Source organism: Camelus dromedarius, chromosome 30 (genome assembly GCF_036321535.1).
Source record: "Camelus dromedarius isolate mCamDro1 chromosome 30, mCamDro1.pat, whole genome shotgun sequence".
Taxonomy (NCBI): Eukaryota; Metazoa; Chordata; class Mammalia; order Artiodactyla; family Camelidae; genus Camelus; species Camelus dromedarius.
The window spans coordinates 2,884,504-2,912,399 of record NC_087465.1 but is presented as its reverse complement, the minus strand read 5'-3'; the positions used below and the strand labels follow the sequence as shown (position 1 = coordinate 2,912,399).

General features: G+C 46.5%; 1 protein-coding gene across 1 annotated transcript in view; it reads right to left on the bottom strand.

Moving 5' to 3' along the window:
* The window catches only part of RP1 (RP1 axonemal microtubule associated), a 140,067-nt gene that overhangs the window by 15,733 nt on the left and 96,438 nt on the right, over positions 1-27,896 (bottom strand). The window contains exon 25 of the mRNA XM_064480818.1: positions 3,026-3,245. Within this exon, the coding sequence (XP_064336888.1) occupies positions 3,026-3,245 (220 nt within the window). The remainder of the gene's footprint in view (positions 1-3,025; positions 3,246-27,896) is intronic.

Sequence of the window (27,896 nt, the reverse complement as noted above, 5' to 3'; positions counted from 1 at the left end):
TGGCAGACGGACAGACAGCCATGAGCTGTTGAAGGTCAACCCACCCCCCTTAGTCCTCCTTTCAAACCCAACCCAGAGAAGCATCAATCCAGTGGCTGTCATCTCCTCTTCCTGACTTCTATGACGTCACAGGAATAGTTAATGAACCCCTCAGCAGCACCAAAAGCCACCTTCCAAAGGAGATGCTGGCGCCTTGAACGGTTCCATACTCACCAGTATGTTCTGATCCCTAGTTAATGCCTCAACACTGAGGTGTCATTATTTTTTCATTTTCTTATTTTAATGATTTCCTCCTAATTGTTCAGTCCGGGAAAGGGGTGGTTGGAATGATTTGTCAGAACTGGAGAAAAGTAAGAAGACTGGTTGAGGTTAGCACCAGGCAGCCCGTGTGACACTGTATTGTTTTGAAGGAGAAAATGTCTTAAGAAATGGTGGTTGTGTTTCAGCTAAGAAATTACCCCTTTAAATGGGAAAGGCTGATGGGCAAAGCTTCATTAGCTAGTCTGGGAAAAGGATGAGCAGGAAGACACAGGGGAGGCACGCCGAGCCTTCACTGCCGCTCAAGGTAAATGAGCCCCAAAGCGACAGTTCATTTAAAGTACAGTGGACTTTCTTTTGTCTCTTGCACTTTTTTTTAAATCCATACAGCTGCTTTCCACATTTCTTTGCATGTAACAAATTGTGCAGCTATGTCACCCAGGAGGCAAGGGGAAGAAGCAAAACAGTTGCCTAACGGAGTTTAAATAAAGTTCATTTAAAAATAACGCAGCCTTTCCAAACACTGCAAGTTGAGAAGTAACGAATAAAGTCAGCCAACAAGATTTCTTCTCCTACCGATACTATGGGTTTTGAAATTCTTCTATACGTCAGGGTTAAAAAGCAGAATGATTTCTTGACAAATGTTAGCAACTGAGTGAACAGTACAGATGACATCCCGCCTAGCGTGGTGACGGGGTGGGAACCAGGGTCCTGAATTTCTTAGGGCTCTTCTGTCTTTCCCACTTCAGCCTTCTGGGCATCCCTGGACACTGCTGCCACCGTCACAGGACTGACTGTAGGACAGCTGAAACCACCGGGGTCTGGCCCTCTATGCATCGAGTGAGATTTTAGAAGAAAAAGTGCTTTTGCCAACTGTCAAAATATATGTACAAATATAAAGAATTAGTAGTATAAAGACATTTCTCCACTCATTAACTTGGTCTCATCCTAAATCTTTCTTGCCGTATCTGAGTGAACCAAGTATTTCTACAGCACATCCTAACAGGGACCGAGGACATGTGAAGGAAGCCCTGCTGGGAGATGAGGTCAATCAACGTGGAGTTGGCGAAGGAGAAGACTCTCCATGTAAGTGCAGAGTAAACAGTGCTGAGGCCGAGGGGCGGGGATGTGATGGGTTCAAAGCCTCAGTGAGCCTCCTAGTGAAGTCCTCCCAGGGAGGCAGAAGAAGAGAAACTGACGGGAGGGGCAAATCGCGGAGTCGTTAGAGGGCGGGCAACGAGAGTCATGAAAGGCAAACAACTCCAGGGCAGGAGCCCTGTGTGCACGGTGCACACTACTCCTCGCAGACAGTAGGCACCTAACACCCGTTGGTAGACATGTGTTTACCTTTGCGTGTGAAATGGTTGAGTGAACAGACGATGATTGGACATTAAAGATGATGAGACGCTGGATCACCCCACGGGACACCGGCGCTCCGGGCAGGAAAGAGGACAGAGGTGTTGAAAATGAAGGCTGTTGGTCCTCTGGGCAGAGGGAACCATGGAAGCCAGGGAGCGGCTCAACGGGCAGGGAAGAATCCAGCATTCCAACCCACACCTTCAGGCGACAAGGACCAAGTGGAGCCAGCGATACATACAGACAAAAATCAGAGGGAACAGTGAAGAACTCAGTTGGTATCATGGGCTGGAGGTCAGGGTTGGAGAGAGATTTGATAGTTGTGAGGTCAGGGTTGGAGAGAGATTTGATAGTTGTGATGGTGAAAGCTAGTATTTACTGCATGATTACGACGTGTCGAGAACTAAGTACCACCAGTACATTATCCTAAAGACCGAGTGCATTAGCTCATGGACTCAGAACAGTCCTATGACACAGGCACTATTTTTATTCCCGTTTTATAGATGAGGCAATGCTGGCCAAGGGTGGCTAAGAGACTTGCCTGGGGTGACACGGCAAAACACACCGCCACGCCCAGACTCCCCCAGTGTGTCTGCTTTCAGAGCCTCCAGGAACCTCTGCCCCTCAAACGAGGGAGCGACAGAGTCGGGTACAGTAGAGGGGTCGGGAGGCTGAGAAAACGCATGCGCTCACACACAGGCATTTACTTTGGTAGCAGCAATAACAAGGTGGTTATCGGAGAGACAGGAAGCGGATGGAGAGAAAATTAAGGCAATGTGTGAGTTCGCTTTCAGGCAAACAAACAAAACAGAACCTCGGTAAGTGAACTCAGGTGCTCCTAAGTTCATGACTGGTGACATTTGTTCACAGGGTGTAGCCAAGAAGAAAGTCACACTTAAATGGCTACCAAAAGAGTTTACAGAAAGATGAACTGACAATATGCATACACCCTGTTGTGGATGTTTTGCCCCTGACAGCCAGACAAGTGTCAGTCCCAAAGCCCTAATGCTCTGAGTCAGGCAGAGACTAAAATCAGCCTGTAGGGCGAATCTGCCAGCCCCAGTGCTCACACAGTCCAGGAGCTAAAAATGCTTCTTACTGTTCTTGATGGTTAAAAATAATAATAAAGCAGAATACCATTCTTTGACAAGTGAAAATTATACAAAATTCTAATTTCAGGGTCCACAAATAAAGGTTTCCTGGGACACAGCCATTCCATTAGCTGACATAGTGGCTGCAGCAGCTGTCTCACTAGCTGGCAAAGTTGAGCAGTTTTGAGAGAATCCACAGCCCACGAAGCATAATATCTAGTGTCTGGCCCTTTACAGAAGAAGGTTGCTGACCTCTGTTCTAACTCATCTCAGTGATTTAAAAATTTGATACACATCACAAAGGAAGTGAAATTAGATACCTGGCAAAGGTGCTTTGCTAGTTCCCACAACGGGCATTTCTTTCCATGTGTCTCCATCATTTTCATCCTCAGCTATCCAGGAATCAACAGGTAAACAAAACAGCTCACGTGTGTCTATATTTTCAAGTCTAATTTCTTCCAAATACCACCTGGGATCGTTTCCACTGTTGTCATGTCCAACACGTACTTTATAAATGTCACCAATATCTTTAAGATTTATCTGCAACACAAAAGAGAACAGGGTAAATAAAACTCCCTACACCTCCAGTTTGATTTTTCAAATTGCATATTCATATCCAATTTTGAACTTGATGGCTACTTTCCCCCTCACAGACTCCTTATTGATCTCCCTTAGGACTAGTTACTGGTAACACCATGAAATGTCAAAGAACAGATCCACTGACCACGGACAAACCAACAGATTAAATCTAACTAGTTGTTATTACATCATTTTTAGCAACTGTTATCTTGCAAAGTAAATGTTTTGTAATTATTGATGTGCACTAGTTATTCAGTAGTTAGACCTGAAGAATAAAATAACCTAATAAAATGATAAGATAGTAACAGATTAAAATAAAATTGCCTTCAACCTGAGAACCAAAGGTTTATCCAGGCAAGGAAGTCTGCTTAAACAGACATTTGAAAGTCAATCAGTGTAACCCATGATGTTGAGAGGTAAAAGAAGAAAAGAAATAGCATCTGATAAAATTCAACCCATTTATAATAAAAACTCTCACAAAAATAGGAAGAGCATTTACCAAAAAGAAAATAAAACTGTAGCTAATACTATACTTAATGGTAAAAGACTGAATGCTTTTCCACTAAGAAGGGACCATGGTGAGGAGTCTGTGTTCTGCACTTTTATGCAATGCAGTGCTGAAAGTTCCAACCAGTGCAATAACACAAGAAAAGGAAATCAAGTGCACACAGTTCTAAATTCTTAGACATGATACAAAAAGCATGAGCTATAAAAGAAAAAAATGATAAATTGGATCTCATCAAAATTTAAAAACTTTGGCTCTGTAAAAACACTTTTAAAAGATGAAAAGACAAGCTACAGACTGACAGAAGTTATTTGCAAACCACATATCTGATAGAGGACTCATATCCATATATAATACGTATTTAAATCAAGGATATATAGCTTTAAGTGCATATATGTAAAAAACGAACTTCTCAAAAAACATTAAAAAAAATCCAATTAGAAATGGGCAAATGATACGAAGAGACATTTTAACAAAGAGGATATATCAATGGCAAATAAGCACATGCCAGTATGTTCTGTATTAGGGAAACACAAATTAAAGACACAGCTAAAATAAAAACTAACACCACCACCAAATGCTGGCACGGGTACAAAAAACTGGATCTCTGATACATTTCATACATCGTTGCTGGGACGGTAAATAGTAGTCAGTCTAGAAAACAGTTTGGCACTTTCTGTAAAAAAACTAAAGATACACTACCATACCACTTAGCAATTGCACTCCTGGCATTTATTCCAAAGATAGGAAAACTTACGTCCACACAAAGACCTGTACACAATGGCCTAACATCTTTATTTATAACAGTTCCAAACTAATAACAACCAAAGTGTCCCTCAGTGGGTGAATGTGGTACGTCCATACGATAGACCACTACTCAGCCATAAAAAGGAATAAACTATCAATACCTGCGACAACTGGATGGATCTCAGGGCATTATAATAAATGAAAAGGAAAACTAGTCTCAAAAGTCACATGCTGTATAATCCCAATTATGTAACATCCTCAAAATGACAAAATTAGAGATTAAAAACAGTGGTGTTTGCCAGGGACGGTGGAGGTGCGTGGGTGGGGGCGGGGCTGTGACTGTGAAGGGGGGTGAAATAGCTCTCTGTCTTGTTCACGGTGGCGGTTACATGAATCTAGCACCTGATAAAATGGCATGCAGTGATACACAGCAACGCCTAAGTCTTGATTTGACACTGAATTGTAACTATGTAACATCAACCCACTGGAGGAGATCTGGGTGGAGATGGTATGTGAAATCTTTCTCTACTATCTTGGCAACTTCCTGTGGATGTATAATTATTAAAGAATCAAAAGTTTAAAAAAATAAAAACACGCACTTACCAGCCATCTTTTTTATGTTTAGCAAGGCCATCTAGAGACCTCATCCCCGAGGGATGAGGGATTTTTGTCTGCACAGTGAGCTGTCCTCTACACTACTGTCCAGCTCACCGATTTAGACACAGGGTGAGTCCCCTCTTTAGTTGGTTGTTGCGGGTGTGCAAGGACCCAGGCACTCTTTCTTCACCTTGGTGTAACATCTCCTTTTTCCTGGGCTACTTGAATTACTCACAATTCTCCGAGTCTTTTCCTTCCTTCCCACACGGATAGAAATACATTTTTGTACTTATAAACAGATACATAATTAAAATATGAAACAAAATAGTCATATATTTAAGATACTCATAAAGTAAATGTGTAGTTTTTAATTTTAATACATTTGCATCTGTAGACGATATAAACAATTTGCAAAATGTAGGAGAGATGGAATTTGCTCACCATTTAAATTGCTAATGATTTGGGTTTTTTCCCCTAATTTCTTCCCTTTATATTCCAGGTAATAAAAACTGTGCTATGCTGAATGACATCAAAATTATCCAAAATCATGGACACATTGAAAGAGAAGATTCCCGCAGTCAGACATTCTGCTCTGCGGGTAGCTTTTCCCGTTGCATTTGGCAGATTGTTTTCATCTTTTACAGAAGTGAATTTATTACAGTTTCAAATGGCACAGGGCTTTACAGGAATCCCATTTATTAACACTCCTTTATTTATTAAAATCAATAAATAATTAAACATATACTGTTATATATACCCTTCTTTGCATTACAACTACATTTTGTACATTTTATATTCACTTTTCTCTTTTGAATATAATTACTAATTCATGGCTTTTCACCATCCACTTGTTTCAATTAACTATTATGATTATTATCACTGTTATGAGGACATGCTCAGCCAGGGAAAGCCCCTTTGAAGTTTCTCTTCTGTCCTTCAGCCCTGCCCCTGATATTTCTGAAGCCATCATGGGTTCTAGACTGATTCCGTTTTTTCCCCCTGGAAGACGTGGCCTCAATTCCCCACCCAGCTATCCCGGCTCTTTGCAGTGGCAGGCACGATTACGCACTAGTAGGGACAAAACACGGGCACGCGGGACACTGGAGAGGGGTGGGTGGGCGGAAGTGCTGTTGGGACGATTACTGATGATGGATTTAAAAACACGCATCTTTTTAAGGTCGTGAGTTTACGCTCATCTTCCCGGCTGAGCACATTAAGTGGCTTTCTTTGCTCTTCGTAGGGTGTGAGGTCTCAACAACCAGAGTCCACCTGTGCTGACAGCCTGATGCTCACCGCCAGCAGAAGAGGTCAGCGTTGGCACCTCCTTCTACGGAGCAGAGGCACGGAAAGCACCGCACTGGCCATCATTGCTCAGGAACGCAGAACACGGACTCAAACCCGCAAGCACGATCATTTCTTTCAGAAAACACAAGCCTGCTGAAATCGGTGTGAGTGCGCTTCTGTAAATTAATCGTAAGGTCTGGCAGCATCTGTTTTTTAATGATCACCTCCAGGGCTGTCCTCAGCACGCCCACAGATGCCCCCGTGTATCCAGATGAGGGTCTCTTCCCACTGGTTTTGTGCAGAACTTAAGGATCTTTTCCATTTACATGTGATGGGCTTTCTATGACTCTAGAAACTTTGTTCCATTCTAGTTTTTAACGTCTATTATTATATTCTCTTGTTTCTTTTCCCAAAACACCTTGGTTTACTTTTTGTTCTCAATCTTCCACCCTGCCTCACTTTCTCTATTTTTCTTTTTTTTCCTTCTGGGAGGTCATTTCTGGCATGTCTCTCAGCGCTGATTCAGTCTTGGCCCAGATTTAAACATGCATTTTTGTTCTGTTGTTGCGTCTTTATTTCTAAGCCACCTCCAGCTTTGCCCCCCAGCTTGCTGCTTGTCTCGGGACACTCTCTTCTTGGATTCCTGGGGACCAAGAATTCTTCCTGTCTTGTGAGGACACCGCGGTAGGGCAGTTCACCTCTCCCCATCCTTGCGGCCCCACCCTGCCCCTTCTCTGTCATCCAGGCACAGTGAACCCCAGCCGCTCCCTGAGTTCTCTCTGTGGCGAAGCGTCTCTGGGCTTCACTCCGGAACACGCCACCTCACAGACGCCCTCTGTCACCATCAATACCCTCCTACTTTCTGGTCGCTGGTATCTGAGATTTGCAGCATCCGCCTTATTCTGAGATCCTGACAGCAAAGATCCCTCTGCTTGAAGAAAAAGCAGAGCATATAGTAATCCGCCTCTCACGGCAGCTCCCTGGGGGCAGGGACAGGCAGCCGGCTTTCCCACCAGGCAGACACCCTGACAAGCCCAGGGTGCCAGGCAGGTGCTGCCCGTGCCTCGTCCCCTTCCTTGAGGCCGGCGCTGTCCTCACGTAAAGCTGAGCCCCGCGTCCTACCCCAGCGCCACTCAGATGTCCCTCCGCATCACGACGTTGGCAGCCTCAGTTTTCCACGCTGAGATTTTCACTGTTACTGCGTCTTCGTGTGTTCATTGCCAGGTCGATGCTATTCTGAACAAAAAGCCTCATCCTAAATAAAGCTGACTTTTTTTTTTTTTTAATAAAATACCATTTCTTGGGGCTGGTAGAAGTCAGAGGGCAGGAAAGCTGTCAGAACACGCCAGCATTAGCATAAGGCTTACTTCAGCCACAGTTTGCATTTCTGCAAAGACACTCCTTATTGAATCCATTTCACAGTTGAGGAAATTGAGCTAAGGCATCTAGTCCAAGGCTGCACAGGAAGCATGCAAATGCACGAGGCAGCCCGCCAGCTCATTTGGTTCAAAACTGTCAGTCAGGCTCGTTCTTAACCAAGGCAGCTGAAGACGACCTTGGTGTGAGAAGATGACCCAGGCACTTGTTGGGAACATATCCCATCTCTGCAGTGTTAAAAAGGACCAAGAGTTTCCATTTGGATGTTGTTTTTCTCTCATTTTATAGAAAAAAACTCTGTCTGTGAGCACTTAGGTTGGCCAAGCTTTATAATACGAAAACTAAGCTCCATGAGGAGCTGTCCCCTTTGCCAATTACGAAGTGGCTTTCATAGTTCTTTGGTGAAAATAAAACGAAGTAGGCCGCATTTTCATGACGGCTTTCTCTGTAAGTGGGATTCTGTAATGTTCCAAGTCTAATAAATTAAAATGAAGAGCACATCTTATTTTTAAAGAAAAATGTTTTACTTTAGGTCTGTGTGGACATCAGGAGACTTAACAGATAGAATAATGAAATGTTCTGGAGTCATTTACAAAAAAAATTCTATGTAAGTGAAGAAACTGTTTAGAAAATCAATCGTGACACGATTTTCTCTGTGTTAAACATGGTTTCGTTCTGCACACACGAAATCACACATTCTACTTCTCCGAGTCACTGTGAGTTTCAGGCGCTCCTGCCGTTACTCAGACCCCACTCTGTTTGGTCTCGTTCCCCACCTCCCTGCCAGGCAGGCTCCTCACCGGCTCCCAGAGGCTACGCGCCTTCTCCATCAATAGCTGTCCCTTACCAACCTCCTGGCCCAGAGCCATGCCCAGGCCTTTCCTCCACCCTTCCAAGCCCTAGACAGACTTCCAGCTTGCTCCCAGCTCCTCCAGAAGCACCCCCAAAACAGCAACCCTAACCTGCACTGGCCTTTGTCTCTGAATTCCCCCGGCTCTTAATTATTCATGCATTCAGGCACTCATGCAAAACCTGTTCTTGAGAGCCATTATATACATGAGGCACCGTTCTAGGCACTGGGGAGAGACAGCAAGGAGTCAAACAGACAGGGTATCCACTCTTGTGACACATGCCTTCCAGGGGGATGAGAGAGACAATAAACACACAGGAGAACACAGCAATGATGTGCAGCTCTCTGCATTCTACATCGGATGCCCAGAAAAGGCCTCTCTGAGAAGGTGACACTCAGGCTGAGATCTGAATGACAAAAAGATATTTGGCGGGTGGATCTTAGCAGAGGAAGCATTGGCAGCAGAGAGAAAAGCTACCACAGTCTTTGAATAGCCCGAACGTGGGGATGAGTTTGGATGGTCTGAGCGTGAGGCAGAAAGAAGTTCCCTGGGCTGTCTGGCCAGAGAAGCAGGGAATGGATGAAGGACAGAGAGGCAGACAGGTGCCCTCCATCAGGGGTGGGATTGGAAGCAGGAGATAACATGATCTGCCTTTTGTCTTAAAAAGATTCCCTTGACTGCTCTGCAAAAGGAGGATTGCAAGGTGCTAAAGTGAAAGCAGGCGGGACCATGGAAGAGCCTGGGGTGTCGTCTGGGTGAGAGAGCATGGGGACCTTGACTAGGATGTTGGAAACGGGCATGCGGGGAGAAGAAGGACTCTGAATGCATTCGGAGGAACATCCTCTTGTCGTGTGCTTGATCTGACTACACCCTCATCCAATGCCGTGTACTTGATCTGGCTACATCCTTAATTTCTTGGGCTGAAATTCCACCTAATTTGCCTTTATACTTCCAGGTCAGAAACTATTCCAGTCAGAGTTTAGTCGGTCTGTTCTTTTCCCCGGCTTTTGTTCACGTTGGCCATCTCACATCCTTTCGTTGCTTCCTTCCATTGGCCTCTCCACGCGTCCCCAGTTGTACGAGGCCATACAGAGGCCTCTGATGAAAGTCCCTGCTATTGGCTGCTAATGTGTTCTTACTTTTGTCCCTTTATACATTTTAGAGCGCAGCTTTTTTAGTTCGTCCGAGGAATCTCTGTGTAGTCACAGTGACTTTATTCAATAATTTCCCCTTTTTCTCACTGGGATTGTTTATAGCAGGAGAGTAAGGTTTTTATTTTTAAGAGTCTACCTTTCCTTGTCAGCCAAATCCCCCAAAGTTCCACAAACCTGTGAAAGGCAGAGCTGGGCCCCAGCAGTCATCACAGAGCTGGAAGGCGAGGTCGGTAACTCTCAGACAGAGTTCCAGGCAAACTGGGACAGACGGGAATGCCGCACGTGTATGTTCGTGCTGTGTTAAAATTTCTGCAGTAATAACACCACTAGAAGCAAAGGCAAAATGTTCACGTCTAGACATATTAATCCCCATTTTAATAATTAGGCTATAACTGAACCAACTACGAACTATGTTTCTGAAAAATATTAACATCAGCAAGCAGAACTTCAAGGCAGGCAGGCAGCTAATTTTAAAATTTTAAATATTAGAAGTGGTCTTCCTTCTCTTTCCCTCTCATCTCTCTCTCTCTCACACACACACACGCACACACATATTTTTGTTGTTGTAAAAGTGCTCCAAGAATTAAAGGGCTGGACATAAGAAAGAATAAAATCATGCCATCTGCAGCAACATGGATGGACCTAGAGATTGTCATTCTAAGGGAAGTAAGCCAGAAAGAGAAAGAAAAATACCATATGAGATCGCTCATATGTAGAATCTAAAGAAAAAAGAGAAAAAGAGGACACTATGAACTCATCTACAAAACAGAAACAGACTCGCAGACACAGTAAACAATCTCATGGTTACTGGGGAAAGCGGGTGGGAAGGGATAAATTTGGGAGTTTGAGAGTTACAAATGTTAGCCACTATATATAACAATAGATTTTTTTAAAGTTTCTGCTGTACAGCACAGGGAACTATGTTCAATATCTCATGATAACCTTCAATGAAAAAGAATATGAAAACAAATGTATGTAGGTATGTGCATGACTGAGACATTGTGCTGGACACCAGAAATTGACACATTGTAACTGTACTTCAATTTAAAAAAAAAAGAATTAGAGGGCTGGAAAGCAGCTGACAGTGCTGTCCAATCCATCTGTCTTCCACTAAGAGATCTACCATTGGACCACCCCAGACCATGAAGAAAATTCTAGACTTCCTTTGAAGTCCACCTCAATATTCACATCTTATGTTAGGAACATTATTATCAAACTACATTGTCTGGAGTGTAAAAAATAAACAATGGACATACTCACAGGCTAGAATATTAAAATTGAACCCTTTCCTTGAGTTGGTGCAAATATTAAGTAATGGTTACCAGGTTATTGCTTTATTTAATGAAAGTTCAAGAAAAGAGGTTCAAATTAATTTCTTTTTAACAGCTTTACTGAGATGAAATTGATATACAAAATAACTGTACATACTTAGTGTACACGATGTAATGAGTGGACATGTGTATGCCCATGAAACCATCACCTCCAAGTTTCTTCAAAGAACAGAGTTTTAAAGCTTGGTGTTAACTGGGGAATTAGACAAGCTTTCTAAGTTTCAAAGTCATTCAACAAACATGTCGTCAAGTATTCTGAATGTAGTCCTTCTGTGAACCCCCCATCTGACTCAAGAGTAATTCAGTCACAAGAACAGAATTCTGTGGCGGTAGAGCCGGAAGAGGGAGGAGCTGTGTATGCCAAAGAGATTACCCCAGCAAGGAAAGAAGTGCTAGAACACACATCGAGGTTCTTTTCTGGGGCCGAATTCCCAGTTTTCAGTGGGCCCATGGGCGCTATCATTTTTGGTCAATGGTCAGCCTCTCCAAAGAGAGAAATAAAACCGCTAAAGCGACTTGAGCAGCCTCAGCCGCCAGCTTAACAAGTGAAAGTTCCACCAAACGAGAGAGCACTGAGGAACCGGCCCACGGGAGAGAGAGCTTTGACAACACAGCAACCGGGGCCCTGGCTTCATGGGCAAACTGGGACACAGAATCCCACGTCCCACGCCGCCCACCAACACGCGGAGTCACGTTACAGGGCCTCTTCGCTGCAGACGTCCCTGGGGGAACGCTGGGAAAGCTCACCAGGCTCTGTCTGTTCTCACGATGGCTGTCGGACACCCTGCTCTCGACCGGCAGCGAGGCCGCGTCCTGCCCTGGCCGCACGGCGGCATCTCGGATCCTTCCCGGGGCCGCGCGGCGACTCTGAGCAACTCTGAGTGACTCTGAGCGACTCTGAGCTGTGTTTGTTGGGGTTCTGTTTCGGTTTTGCTCTAGAGCCATCTCATGGGCTCATTCCTTCTAGGCTGATATCACCCTCAGGCTCTCTCCCTTCTTAGGATTCCATGAGCACCTTGGAAACTTTCATAAGTCCATTCGTTTTCAGAATTTCAATAAGAATTGGGGGGGGGGTTCGCATGAAATTAACCCAGTCTCACAGTGGAAACCCAATGAACATTCGAGCTGTTTTTCCGGGGCCGTAACAGCTCTGAGGACTGCCGTCTGCTGGGAGAAGGACTTTCTGCTGAACTTACGTGTTACTTTAAATCCTTGCAGCGAGTCTGTAAGATACACAGAATTCTCTCCTTTTTGCAGAAGAGGAAATGGAATTCAGAGCAGTTGTGTTATTTGCCCAAAGCACCCTGGTCCCTAAGTTTCAGAGCAGGGACTTTACTCAAGGAAACCGGATTTCATAGAACAAGTCATTTCCACCCAAGGGCACAGGAGAACAGTCTAGATGATCCCACCCTGGGAGGCGAACTCAGTCCACGCAGGAAAGCAAAGCAAAAGTCAACAGGACGGGCAGGCACAGTGGGTGCTCCAGGCACGGGTCGGCTTGTCTCCTCCTTCCTCCCCACCCTCCATGTCTACACAGTCATCCTGCGTGGACGCGGCCCATGTCAGGTGAACGCTGTGTGGGACTGTCCCTGTGAGAACCAGCTCTCAAAGAGCCTACCGCATTCTCCAGGGAATTATGTAATGTTTTGTTGGCAAGAGCAAACGATTAGACAATGTTAAGACTGATTCAGTCAAAATGTCCTTTGCATCTGCTGAGCAGGGCAGGTTTTCCACTTTGCTGTAAGGGAAGTCTGCTCCCCAGGTGGAGGCCTGCTTTACTTGGTGTATTTCTACTCACGTCTGGGGCAAAGAGTAACCATTTTTGCAAATGGTGACACCACACTGTGGCACAATTAAACAGTAGAGCAGAGGCCTGGCCCTGGGAGGGCTGTTCACAAAACTCAGTCCCTCGAGACAGTGCGACAGCCCCGAGGTCCGGAGCGCTGCCCTCGGCCTGCTGGGTGCTGTCAGGGAACTCAGTCTCTGGGTCCGGCTAAAGGGGAACGAGAACTATCCCACGGGAACCGTGTAGATGTTGGGCGTGTCGCCTGCTGTTAGGAGACTCAGGACACTGCTAGAGACGAGGTAGGCGTGATCAGCGTCCGGTGCCTACGGCGTCACTTTCGCACTTGAAACGTGACTCATTTTCCTGGCCTGCAAGCTTTCAAGTCGGGCTGGGCGTCCCCTAACACCCCCTCACCATTGCCCACGGAGTGATTCTTCCAGAAAATGAGAGCTAAAGCTACATTGTGGCTGGTGGCACAGCAGTGTTGATCCCAGTTTAATCTGTTGGCCAGATGGATTAGTGAGAATGAGTTACCACCGGCATTTAAGACACTGAAGTAGCTTCAGGGGATTATCGCACACGTGAGCCCTACGTCCCTCACTTTCTAATTCGGTAGATAAATGGTAGGTAGGTAGGTACGCAGGAAGGAGGGAAGGAAAGAAGGAAGGGAGGGAGGTAGGAAGAAAGGAAGGAAGGGAGGAAAGGAGGAAGGAAGGAAGGAAGGAGAAAGGTGTAGCGATGGAAGGAAAGAGAGAGGGGGACCTGGAACCCTGTAAAAGAGGCTACTCTTGCTTGAGGCATAAAAGTAACATGTACTCATAAGACAAAGGAAAATGAATGGAAATGAAGACTTAAACAAACTTATAGAGGTTTCTAAGATTGATTATGAGAAGCCAGGCCTGAGGATGTTTGAACATTAATCTGTGTATGATCGTGGGATCGGAGCCGCTATGTGCATTTTATAAGGAAACAGCAATCTGGCAAACGGCCGTATTCTCGCGGCACTGACGACATCTGTTTTTCTCTCGGTCTTGCTGCCACACGGTTGTGCCCACTCTGTAACGTACAGACTAGTCTTAGAGACGAGGATACCAACTGTTCCCAGAACTGACTCCACAAGTATTTTCTACACGAAATTTTAAATGCTTTGAGTAAATTATAACTGAGCCCTCTCCCCAAGACTGCAGTGCGGTCTTTGGGGAGGAGCAGGCAGAGCCTCGCCTCGCTGGGCACAGTGAGGACGGGAGACATGTGGTATGTGAGCTCCCCACTTGGATTTCTCTGTGCAGCCTGGGTTCCACGAGAACCATCAAGATCAAGCCGTAAACTTGCATCAACTGAAAGCTGGAAACTTGAGAGAGTCTTGAATCTTTTGAATCTGTGGATTCTACCGATTTCTTTTTAATGTCGAAATTTTGAAATATGTGTTTAAAACTCACTGGCACTCTCAAGTCTGTCCACGTCACAGATATTTGCGGGCCTGCGTCTGGCAGGACTGAGAACTGAGGAAGCAACAGTATGTGTGACCCGGGCCACCCCTTTGTCCAGGGAGCGTGTAACTCGGACGTGAACTCAGATTCAAAGTGTTAGTTACAGACGCGGTGATGCTAAGAGAGGGCCTGTGGGGACAGACCAAGTGTTGACTTACGGTCGTCCAGAGCTCAAGGAATGTCGCGTTTCATCACTCACATCACATGCAGTGCTGACGAGACTGTGCTGAAGGTGGGCCTGGGGATGGTCAGTTACAGGAAGACACGGTCTGTAACAGGGACGAGGTCTGCTCAGTAGAAGCAGGAACAACCGCGAGGAAGGCCGCACGTCAGCATGTCACGCAAAGCAAATCCAGGCCCCCCCTGCTGGAAGGGAGCCCCTCCTCCGGCTCTGTTACAACAAGCCAGGGGCAGGCACCGCCCACAGCAAGGGGACTGGAGACCGCTCTGCAGCGTTGGTTTTGCTACCCCTTCATCCTCTATACAAAACTACATGTCACAGCGTTCCGAGATTACCCTGGTATGTCCCCCACATTCACGTGTTGAAATCCTAACCCTCCACCGGGTGGCGCTGTGGGGGCTGTGGGAGGTCATACAGCTGTGAGGGTGGAGCCCTCAGGAGAGGGATTAGTGCCCTTGTAAAAGGGTCCCCAGAGAGCACTCTGGTCCTCTTCGAGCCACGTGAGGACACAGTGGGAAGCTGGCAGCAGCAGCGTGGAAGAGGGCACTCCCCTGCACTCAGCCACGCAGACACCCTTAACCAGGCTTCCCACCTTCGCAACCGCGGGTGGTGCTTTGTCTAGCAGCCCGGTGGGACCAAGCCAGCCACCCTGGGCTTGGCCCTCTACGTGTGCGTTTCACCCTTTTTTCCGTGCATTTGCACAGATTCGAGCCTCTTATCATGGGGAGTGACGGAAATAAAGATTTGTCCTGATGACAGGCCCTGCTTTAAAGTGGGGGGTGGGGTGGAGGGACGTGCCATCTTCCACACCCTGCTGTGACTGGCAGTGGTGACACGCAGTGCAGACCTTCTGCGTCATGTTGGACAGACCCTCCTCTCCTCTCCACGTCATTTAACAGTGACCAGCAGTGTCTGAACGGGGATTTTCCGCAGGAACAGTGTGCGCATTACATGCGTCGTTTGTTCCAAGAATGGGAAATCTCTTTCTGAGGAAGGAACACACAGATTTTGGTCGGACTTACTTGGGAACCACAGTTAACAGTCAATTTATTTCCAACTATTTTACAACAGAAGGAAAAAAAAATAATTCATTATCTGCTTAGCTTTAAGAGGCTTCATGTCTATGAAGGCGATTTGCATGTTCTCTGGGAACATCACTTCGACAATCAAATTTCATAATAATAATAAATAACGGCAAAAGGCAGACGATAGAATGGCGGAGCTTTTAGAAATCCATTTAAAAAGTGATCATCTACTAGGTGTGAGGGAACAACTGCCCCCAAATAAGAGTAAGTATTACAAATGTTCAGACAAGGCGCTTCCTGAAAACCTCTGCGCTGAGATCTGAACGATCACGTTAGTCCCCCTCACCACGGCTTTATGGGAATCAGGGCACTCCGGCACACACGTCATTTTAAAATATTGCTTAGTATTTTTTTACCCCACCAAGATAATTACAAGTTCATGCTGGTGCCAAATATAATTACGTTTCCTTCTTTCTGAGAACCGCGGCAGGGGCTGTAAGGGCGCTCAGCGGCGCACGTGCTCCGACGCGGGGCTGCTTTGAAGGGTCGCGCCTGCGCGCTCCGGCCGCGCCGCACACTGGGGTGGGGGGGCGGGCAGCGCTCATGGGCGGGGCTTCCATCGCCGTATCCCCCTTCCAGGCGAGCCTTCGCGCTGAGCGCTCAGCACCGCCGACGCCCGAACGGGCCAGCGTCTGCCCCCGGGCAGCGCCCAGCGCGCTTCCGCCCCCCCCCCCCCCCGCCACGCGGCCGCTCGGGAGGAAACGCCGCCGCCGCCGGCGCGCACGGCGTCTGGGGGGGCGGCTCCCCCCACCAGGACCGGGCGGCACAGCTGAGGCCGCCGCCTCGCCGCCGGCGCCCACCCAGCGGCTCCCGGGGTCAGGGCGGCTGCCGCTGCCCCAGGGGAACGTGCTGGGTTCTCCCGGGCAAGGCCACCAGGGGAGGCAGGTTCTCTTTCCTTTAGGGTGCACGGCTGGGAAAGAAACCGCCATCTTCTGGCACAAGGCGGAAATAAATACGGAGAATATGCATGACCCTGAGGCTTTTGTGACCAACACAGTCACCAACCACGGAGATGCGGCACGAATGCGCCCCGCACAACATCCCAGCGCCGGCCGCGGGCCCCGGGCCCTCCGCCGAGCCCGCGCTGACGGCGTCCCGGCACCTGCGCGCCGTCCGGTGAGAAGCAAACACACGGCTCCCTCTGGTCCTGATCCAAGCGGTGCACCGCGCGGTGAAGAAAGAACGCGTGAGCAAGACAGTGAGTTGTGTATTTAACGACCGCGTGAGGTGTTAACAAGCCGAACGTACTCCTGAACTTCAGAAAAGCCTCCAAGTGAAGAAGAACAAGACCCACGTGCTTCCTAGGAATGGCAATGAAGGAAGCAAATGTCACCGCCCCGAGTTGAGAAATGAAGACAGGAAAACACGGATAAACTCTCAAGTAAAGGAGGTCAAGGTGCCGAGTACAATTAGTTGGACAAAATAAGCCGATTCAAGTACTTTCTAGAACTAGAGTTTTTAGCTTCGTGGATAGCTCAGCTTCTTTGTTAGCATTATAAAATGATATTAATTATGCATGCCCTGGGACACAGAACACGGGCGCAGAAAGAACTGGAAACTTTGCTGGGCTCTATGAGGCTGATCTAGGTTGAACGGAGTGTGGCCATGGCGTATCCTAGCAACGCGATGACCGAGTTTTCAGGTAGGAAAGAACGGGGGACCAGCAAATCTGCATCAGTGTCCGCGCCTCAGACCCTGCCAAGTCCTGGAGGGTGATACCGGTGCGGGAGAAAGATTTCTAGGAAAGAAATGGTGAAACAACAAACGTATGTACGTATGTGTGTGACTGAACTGTTATGCTGTACACCAGAAACTTGACACAACACTGTAAACTGACTACACTTCAAGGAAAAAAAAAGAATGAATCCAAGTGAAAAATAAAGAGTAGGAGAGAGACCCTTGCTCGTATCTGCTTGATTTGTTAAGAAACCTAAAGCTGGAAACATGAGCTGTAACGACCAACCAGGTGTCTTAATCCGTGAGCTAACCAAGTGTTCTCAGAGGATCAGGATTATGACCCTCCCACGAGTCGCGAATCACAGTGTTAAATCAAAACCATCAGAAGCTTAGGCTGATGGCAAATCCGTGCAGGACGTGAGGGGTGCAAATACGTCCGTGTTCACGCTGTCGGCAGCCAAGTGCTGCTGGACAAGGGGCAGAAGCAAGGACACCCCCGTCCACTCACATGAGGCACCCTAAGGCCACCCTGTGGACAGCTGTGGGCAGGGCAGCCTGGTCAGTGGGGCAGAGTAACCTCCATGCGGTAGATCTCCGTCCACAGAGGGCAAGGGCTTCTGGGGGATCACCAAGTGGCAAACATATCGCTGCTCCTGATTCTGGGAGAAGAGCGAGCTTTATTGGATCTCAATGGACCCCACATCCCATAACCTCCCCTTCACTTGGTTGATGAAGAGGTTTCAGGGCTATGATGGTTAATTTTTGTTAACTGAGGTATAACTGACACACAACATTAGTTTCAGGTGTACCTCACAATGATTTGATGTTGGTATATACTGCAAAATGATCAACACAAGAAGTCTAGTTACTTGTCACCATACATAATTACAGAACTTTTTCTTGTGATGAAAATTTTTAAGATTTATTCCCTTAGCAACTTTCAAAGCTACAATACAGTATTATGGAGTATAGTCACCAAGCTGCACATGATATCTCCATGATTTAAAACACCTCCAGTACTTCACACATTTATCCTTACGCAGTCAAAGGAGCGACGGATTTAGTGAGATGAAGACCTGGGCTGTGGCACATTTTAGCAAGGGAAGTCTCCAGCCATGTAACTACCTTCCTCCTGCCTAAAGAGGATAATATCACGCCCCATTTAGAAGAGCTTTCTCTCTGAAGGATGGATGAGTGATACCCCCTGCCCTGTTCTTTGAGATGTGTTATGAGCCTCAGCCTCTTAATCTGATGGGCAACGAGACTGAAAGACTGACAGAGCTTTGACAGACCTAGACTCACAGAGGAGTGCGACCATGGCTCTTCCAAGTTACCTGTTATTCCATAGCCTCCATCACAGCAGGTGGAGAAAATTTAATTAGACGCTGTATGTAGACGACTTCAAACAAACCTGGCTCTTTGCAGGTGGTCAGTAAATATTAATTCTGACGCTCTGTCATGCAAACAAGAATAAGACATCTCTGCCACCGAGAACCTGCTTGTTTGGTTCAGTTTTCTCTCAAAAACCTAATTTTGCGGCAAATCGGACTTTAAAGACAAAGGTAACAAAGTGATGCACCCCGGCTTATTCTGGGTACCACACAGTCAGCACTCAGTAACCTTGACGACGGTATTGTCTGAGAGCGAGAACTCCCCGTCGCCCCTTGAGATGCTAAATGTTCTTCCTCACCCATTACTGGCAACAATTTTTTTTTAAAAAGGAACATTTTTAGTAGAAACACAGAAAAGGAAGAGGGACTATGTGAGCCCTTCCTTGACTATCTTTGTGGCTAATATTCCAGTCACACCCTCAAAAGTATTACCAAGTGAAGAGCAAGCCGCATTATGTAAGGCGCACGTGCTCACAAGCAGCAAGACGCAGAACTCCAGGGGCTGTGCTCAGGAAGCAAACACGGGTCAAAGGACGAGAACTGTGCTTGAATTTTCCACCCTAAGAGCCAGCGCCTCGCCGCTCGCCAAACAGCAGTCCCACTTCCTGGCTGACGGCGCAGGCAAGGGGATCCCGTGAGGAGAGATGGGTTTAGTGGTTTTAATCAGCCACCGCGAAGATAGGCGTCTATGGTTCTACACTGGGAAGACGTCCGTCTTCAAGCGCTTTCTCCAGTTGATACTACGTTAGGAAAAAGCAAAGCGAGGACAGTGCATCTGTTACCTTCTTCAGTTTCTGCGCCAGATGCAGCCGCTCTGCACGAGAGCAGGGCGGGCTCCGCTCAGAGCAGCGCTTGCCTTGCAGCCCTCGGCGCGCGTCCCCGGGGCTGGAGGCCGCCCCTGTGCAGGGGGCGCTAGGCCCATCGCCCGCAAGCTCCAGGTGCCTTGGAGCAGCCGGGCTCTCTCACGGCCTGGAAAGCGCTGGCAATGCCCCTCTGCCTTGTGCGGCGCCCGCGGACACGGGGAAATCTAGGGACATGGAGAACGTTCCCACGGCACGAGCCTGCGACCGGGGCCGCTGCCGGCGGAGTCGGCCCTGACGCCCTGACTCAGCGCGGGGCCCACCGGCTCGCTTTTCCAGCTGTGCGAACTCGAGGACTTTTTCAAACAAGTTCAGTTAGCTTGACACAGCTTCCCAGGGTTTAGTATTCAGCAGGTAAACCCCTTGTTTCCTTACTATGTCTTTTTGCCTGGTAAATCTTTGTCCTTTTTTTGTTAGTTTTTTTAAACCAGTGAATTTTAAGTGGGTCTTAATAACGCTGATGTAATTATTCATGTGTTTTACCCCACATCACACAGACGACAGACTCGGATTCTCAGTATCAAAAGTTCCACCTACTAATGATTACTTCATACCCTCCCAGGGAGATGCAGTCAGATTACCGGTTTTAACGTGGCTTGGGGTAGGTCCTTGCTGTGTGCTTGTAACATGCAGACACACAGGTCATTTGTTTCTTTTTTTTTCACTTTTACGGGTTCCTTTTTTTTAATTAATGTTTTTAATTACATAAAATATTTATATGCTTCCAAATCAAAACAGCAAAACAAAGTTTATTCAAAAAAATCTAGTTTCTTTCTAGTAAGCTGGACCCCTCGGACCTAGCCCCTCCCTCCCACGTATGTAAATATTCATTGCCTTATAGTTTCTCTTTCAAATTATTTTTAATTTAAGAGAATATGTATATGTGTGCACATGTGTGTATATATATTCACATATCATCCCTTGTTTTAAATAAATGGCAGCACGCATTCTTTTCTCTATTTTTTTTAACTATGTAATATATCCTGGAAATCATTTCCTAATAGTATATGGAAATATACCTCAGTCCTTAATAAAATAAGCAATTTTCTTAAGAAATATATTCAACAGTATCTATCCCTGAATAGCATTTGGGGGGTGATACTGTGTAATTCCATTACCTGTTACATATCTTTCTCTGAACCCTTAGTTTTCTTGGGCAAGTCCTCTCGGTTTATCAAATCCACTAGCTGTTGCTGGAGTCAGGATGACGTCACGGTCCTCAGGAGGCCCCCGTAAGCTCCAGTGTGGCAGGGCAGCGTCCATCCCCTCTGTCTCCTGTGCGCGTCAGCGGTACCTAACCGTCCTGCCAGCAGCTCTCAGATTTTGCCAGCGTGTCTCTGTCTGACCCTTTTCGGGAGACAGTGAAGAACACATCCACATAGAGTTCCAGTCTGCATTTTAGATAGAGGCCACGGCAGCTGTGAGAACTAAACTGAAAACTGAGCTCTGATGATACTAAAAAAATAAGCCAAAGTTTTCAGTGAGGTTTTTAAAATGGTATCTTGTAGCATTTGTTGCCTGGCAAGGCAAGGAAGACACAGGGGACGCTCAGCAGAGGGGTCACTGCAGCTGAGTTCGCTGTCGATAATTTTGTATTTTGGAAGCACAAAGAAGCACAGAGGAAAAGTAAGCTATGAATCCAAAGAGACGCAGAGTTCTTCCATCCTCCAAGCCTAGTAAGCTACCTTGTCCTACAGAACGACCCTTCCAGCACAGCCTGGTCCCGGCCGGAAGGCCCACTGGCCAACAGCTGCACGAGATTCTGCTTTCGCCAGTCCCAAGACAGAACTGCAGGCCCTTCCTCCGAGCGCCTGTGGCACTTCCTGTCCACGCCGCTTCCTGGGGCCCTAGCCCACAACGTTTCTGGCTTCTTACCTATTTCATGTGTAAACGTCCTTTCTCTTCAGTGTGATTTTGCTCTTATTCTATGGTCTGTAGCTCTCAGAGGTCCTACCACAGGGTTGAAAATATTGCGTGTATAACATTTTATATATACATATATAATATATATGTTTTATATGTAGCTATATATTATATAATATGTAATATATAATAACTCTAAATACTTGCTGACCTACACTTACATAAATAATAGCCCTTGAATACCCACTTTTAGAAAGAAGAAACAATGTGCTCTTCCTAAGATACTTTTTGAAAAACTGTATGGAAACACTTTGTTTAGTTTTTATTCTATCTTTCCCAAGAAGTCTCATAGAGATTTTCTGGTCTTCCTACTCCAAATTGATATTTTGAAGGTACTTCTCATTTTGTTTATTTTTCTCTCATTCATTAAAAAGCCTGTATTCTTAAATATCTAATACTTTCTGTTGACTATTATGATTAAATGGTCTATTTATAAGTTTAAAAGTAAATTATCTTACTTAAGGGTTGGTTTCATGTAAATCACGGCACGTCAAAATCATTTTCCATTGCTGTGAAACATGTGATTGCAGGTCACTGTTCTGTCTTCCTTGGGCTGCCAGAGCAAAGCACCACACACAGGGCGGCTCTGAGCAACAGAAATGTGCTCTCTCAGCGGCCTGGAGGCTGGAAGTCTGAGATTGAGGAGTCCGTGCTCCCTCTGAGCCTCTGGACAGAGTCCTTCCTTGCCTCGTTCTAGCTTCTGGTGGTGGCCATCCGTCGCTGGCATCCCTTGGCTTACGGCTGGATCCCCCCAGTCTCTGTCTCTGTCAACACACAGCGTCTCCCTTCTCTCTTACCAGGACACCTGACTCCAGTAGGACCTCTTGTTAATTCACATCTTAATTACATCTGCAAAGACCCTATTTCCAAATAAGGTCACATTCACAGATTCCAAGGGTTAAATTTCAATATCTTTTGGGGGGATACACCCATGACAGTCACCTATTCTTTCCTGAAATTCTCTTGTTCACTTGCTTTCCAAATGCAATAAAAATATTTTAAAATTTCTGAGTTTTCACTATGTGACCTCCTTTGTGCTGAACATTCCACACTGATGTTTAGGTATCCCGCATCATCCTCACAGCTCTCTTGGATGGTACAACTATTTTTGCCCATTTTACAGAGCATAAGATTTTAAATAACTGCTCGCAAACACACAGCTGGTCTCACTGCTACAATTTGGATCCAGGAGACCTGATCCCGGCACCCGGACTTAACTGTGCGCTACCCTCCTGCCCAGCCATTCCCGGACCAGCAGCACAGGACACGACCACTGGGGAGACGAGGACCTCACTGCTGAGCCGGGAAAACACGCCTTGAATCCAGCAATGGGAGAAACGCCCCCACTGCAAAGGTTTGGGAGGGAGTGGGAAGGGAGAGAGAGAAGCAACAAGAGAAAATTAGTATCTCAGAAGGTTTGCAAAGAAGGGAAGGAGGAAGTCGGTGATTTAAGAGCAGGGTGAGCGTCATTCCTACGTGGGTAGGCTGGAGGCAAGGGCTAGACGGGGCCTCCTGCAGAGGCGGGAAGGAGCAAGGCCGGGTGGTGAGACACAGCCCTGGAGGGCGGAGGAGGTGTAGTGAGAACCAGGCAGAGGGGCTGGGTTTGAGGTGACGCCCTGTCACCGGGTCAGCGGAGAGGGTTGGAGCGAGGTGCTTTCCTCTCGTGTCTCAGCTTTCCTAAACTTCTGACATGTGCCTCGGAGCAGACCTCAGCAAGCGCCCTTTTCCTTGTCTCCTCACAAAGCTTTTTGGCTTCTTAAGGAGGGGCCATGTCGTCGCTTCCGGCATTCCTCCAGTGAATAAAAATCGATCGCTCTCAGCGGCCAGTAATCTTTTTTGTTTAATAATTAGCCTTTATGAGAAAAATCGGATTCCCTCTGAAAAGTGGTCGCCTTCCTTCTGTAATTCATTCTGTGCTGGGGTTTTGGTTTCTGTGGTTTAGTCTGTCTTTAAGCAGAGCACTCTATCGGCTTTTCCTGATAAGAATTCACACGTGAAATGTGGTGGTCGAGACATGGGTGTCACTGAGAAACACTTCAACTTCTGTGACTGAGGGAAAGGATCAAGGTAGGTTGTCCCCAGGACCTGCCACCCACAGGAAAGTCAGCTGTGCCAGCGGGGCGACTCCTACTCGCCAAAAGAGCCGACAGAAAACACCACCAAACTCCAAGTTTCAAGTCCACCAAATAAACAAACAAACAAATAAATAAGGAGAAGGAGATAAAGAAGGAGGGTGAGGGGAGGAGGGGAGAAACGAAATTAAAAATATAAAGAAGAAAGTCAGACAGAGATGTGCCAAAAATCAGAATGCCATGCCGGCACCCATGGCCAGTAATGTGCAGAGCCACACGGACACCTAACCTTTAAACACTGAAGCGGCCGAGGTGGACGTTCCTGCCGCAGCTTCCACACTCACCGCCTTGCTCTCAGCCCCGCCTTGGCTCCCGCTGCGCCCCCTCCTGCTCCAGCCCCCACCCGTGTCTCTGCACAGACGCCCGTGCCCGCAGCAGCCACCTCCCGACCACCTGCCAAGCTGCCTTCCTGCCCTCATCCATCTGACAGGTCATGTCAACTCCCACCCCATCAGGAAGACGACCCCAAACCGCGGGCAGGATTTTAAGACTCAGCCTCAGGGATTCAAAGACAAGAGTGACTTAGACTTTACATCGAGTGTTCTGGTTCCGAGCTCTTTCTGTCCGTGTAATAACACTGTAGAGGCTTCTGCGCCCGTGTTACAAAGGAGGAACGTGAAGCTCAGCAGCGTGAGGTGGTTTGCCGCATGTCCCAGGCGCTGAAGATCAGAGCTGCAACCCAACTGCAGGTCTCCTAATGCCTGCTGCTATAAATTGCTTTTAAAAAGGCAAAGCTGTATCGTGCACTCTATTCTAGGAACATAAGGGGTATTCACATGCTTGCTCAAGTGCCCTATGACTTCGCAATAAATATTAAACCTATTCATCTACAAAATTAACTGCCTTCATACAACAGTGAACCGAGCAGGAAACATCGCCTAGGACTGAATGGCTGAGCCACTAACTTTTCCCAAACAGCAGAGAATACTACTTGGTGTTTCAATTTGCAAAAATGCAGTAAAAAGCTCAGCTGCATCTCTCGGCAGGTTTGTAAGTAAATAACAACCATATATGGGATTCCTTTATGAGACCCTCAAGGTGAGGGAGATCACAAGGGAAATTTAGCAATGAGTGCCCCAGGAGAAACTAGCAAACATTAAACACGCTCCAGCCGAGTCATTTTCATTAAACTTTCGTGCTTTCAACAGGTATTCATGGGTGTCTAGTCCCCGTCAGTCAATGGGTAGGATTTAGGAGTTAGCAGCGGAATGAGGTCCAGCCTCTACAGCTGAGGAAGTCCTCTCTGCCTGCTCTCTTTAAACTTCCTGCTCTAATGGACGCTCTGCTCTGGTTTTTGTCTTGATCATTTTTCTGAACTAGTCTTGTCTTTCCAGCTTGGCTCTCAGTGACATTGCAGGTGTCCTGTCGGGCTGACTCTGCAGTCTAGGGAGGGTAGCCGTCAAAACTACTGCAGAGGCTGACATTGTTTTTGCAACCCTTGTTTTTGAATCAAGAATCCTCCTCTACTGTTTATCCCATCCTACAGTCAAGTCCCCCTTCAAGACCTGAGGTTGGGTCGGGAGAACATCACAGTTGCCCCACATTGCCCCCTGCAACGTGACCCAGTTACACAAAAGGGGAAGTTTCGCTGTTCTGACAGTGATGAGACAGTCAGTGTTCAACACCACTTGGCTGGTGGCTCTTAAATTCCATGCACTTGGTCACGTGACGTATTATAGGCTCAACCTCGCACTTACCTCAGGCCGGTTCTTACTTGTCCTCGGCGGATTGCAGGAACCATAGCCATAAGAAGAAGCTTCCACAGAGGAACAGAAGTTCCAATAAAACAGAAAAAAAGTATGATGAAGGTAAAGGGGAGAGCAGGGCTTCCAGAATGACATATTGAGGCCCTCTGTAAATTCACTCCTCCACAAACGCAATGGCAAAAATTACTGAAATCAAAATTTCAAGAGCTCTGGAAATTAACCAAAGGCTTGCAGCAACCTGAAGGGCACGTGATCAGCGAAAACGCAAACCTCAGAGAGAACAGGAGGGTCTGTGCGTTGTGGCTTCATCTGCTCCCACTTCTCTCTCACCAGTTCCACAGCAGCCTTAAGAACCAGCAACCTCGCACCCATGGTAGCCGTGAAAACCAACAGGAAGGCAGTGTACATCCAGACACAGCACAGCCAAACTACTGAAAGCCAGAAATAAGGAGAGAGCCTTGAAGGTGGCGGAAAAAAAATAACTCATCACAGACTGATTGTCAATAACACTAACAGCTGACTTCTCACCAGAAAGCAGTGGGATGATGTCTTCAAAAAGCCAAAAGAAAACTGTCAACCAGGAATTCTATATGCAGATTAAGAGGTTCCCAAATAGAGAACAACAGAGAGCCCACCAATAGCAGAACAGCCCTGCAGGAAAAGCTAACGGAGCCCTTCAGGCCGAGCTGAAAGGACACCAGAAGCAATTCAAACCCAAACCATCGAGAAAGTCAGAAGATGACCCACAAAATGGGAGAAAACATTTCAAAAACATATATATGAGAAGAGACTCGTGTCCAGAATATACAAAGGACTCTTAAGCTCATTAGTAAAGAGATAAATAATCCAATTTTAAAAAAGCAAAGAATTTGAGTAGACACTTCTCCAGTGAAGATACACAAATGTCAACAAACACATGAAAAGATGCTCAGCCTAATTAGTCCTTAGGGAAATGTATCAAAACCACAGTGAGACATCACATCATACCCTCCAGGACGGCCAGGATCAAACAGACAATAACACATTCCTGCGAGAAGGCAGAGAAATTTAGGAGCCCTCACACGCTGCTGGTGAGAATGCAAAAATGTTTCAGCCACTTTGGAAAACAGCTTGGCGGTTCCTCAAATGTTAAACACAGAGTTACCATACGATCCAGCCATTCTGTTCCTAGGTATCTACCCAAGAGAGATGATAGCGTATGTCCACAGGACGAACTGGATGCTCACAGCATTATTCATAGTAACGAGTCCTACTCATAGCTGAGAAATAGAAACAACCCAAATGTCTATCAACTGGTGAACGGCTAAATAAAATGTGAAATATCCGTAAGATTTAATATTAGCCATAAAAAATGAAATACTGACACTTGCTGCAACGTAGATTAACCTTAACACGTGATGCTAAATTTTAAAAAGCCATACACAGAAGACTCCACGTTGTATGACTCCATTCATGTGCATCACCCAGAACAGGAAACTCTGTGGGGCTAGAAAGGAAATGACTGGCTTCCAAAGGCTGGGGATAAGGTGACTGCAGAGGTCCCGCCCCCGCGTATGGGCTTCCTGTGGGGTGATGGCAGCGTCCTAAAGTTAGAGTGTGACGAAGGTCGTACGACCCCGTGAACGTACTGAATACCATGAATTGTGCACTTTAACTGAGCGAACACTATGGTATGTGTGAATCCACCTTCACAAAGCCTTTTAACAAAAAGAAGTGCAGATAAACTTACATAGATCCACAGTCACATCCTGCAACCTGCAATAGTGCTGAGAAATTTTAATTAAAAGATATTAAACATGTAGCAGAAATATGCAGACCATGATTTGGGGTGTGTAGTGATGATTTAATAACAATTAAAACACATCAGTTACTACCATGTGCTGCTGGGCACAGTGCTGTACACTGTTACAAAGCACTTTGTCAGAATGGGTCAAGATTAATCCCATTTCTCGGAATTTGTCATAAGAAAATAAGATAGCTTTGGTTAGAGGGAAGAAGAAATGAAGATTTAAAAATGTGTTCATTATAGCGCCATTTATCACAGTAAAACCTAGAAGCCATTTAAATGTCCAACAGTGGCAAAGTCCTTTATTTACCCATGGTTAATGAAATGGTAAATTTCATATACTCAATATTTCATCAATAAAAATCATAATTGGAAAGACCAGCTCCGTGTTTAACTAAGGGGGTACAAAATTTCCCACATACCACAGCGTTAATAGCAAACATTCATTGAGCATTTGGGGCACTAAACACTTTCCGTGGATTGATTCATTTAATCCTCATGGTAACCCTATTCAGGCACACAGCAGTGAAGGAACTTATAGAGGCCACCATGCTGGTCAGTGGGGAAGTCAGCATTTGAATCTTGGCCCTCTGACTCCTCAGACCATGTCCAAACCATCAGGTTGTGCCACCTTCCCAGCGAAGCGTCGTGCTCCACGCAGACGGACAAGGACGAGAAAAGACATTCAAAGTGGAAATAGCCAACTACATGGCAGGATTAGGAGTAAATGTTCTTTACTCTGATTTTTA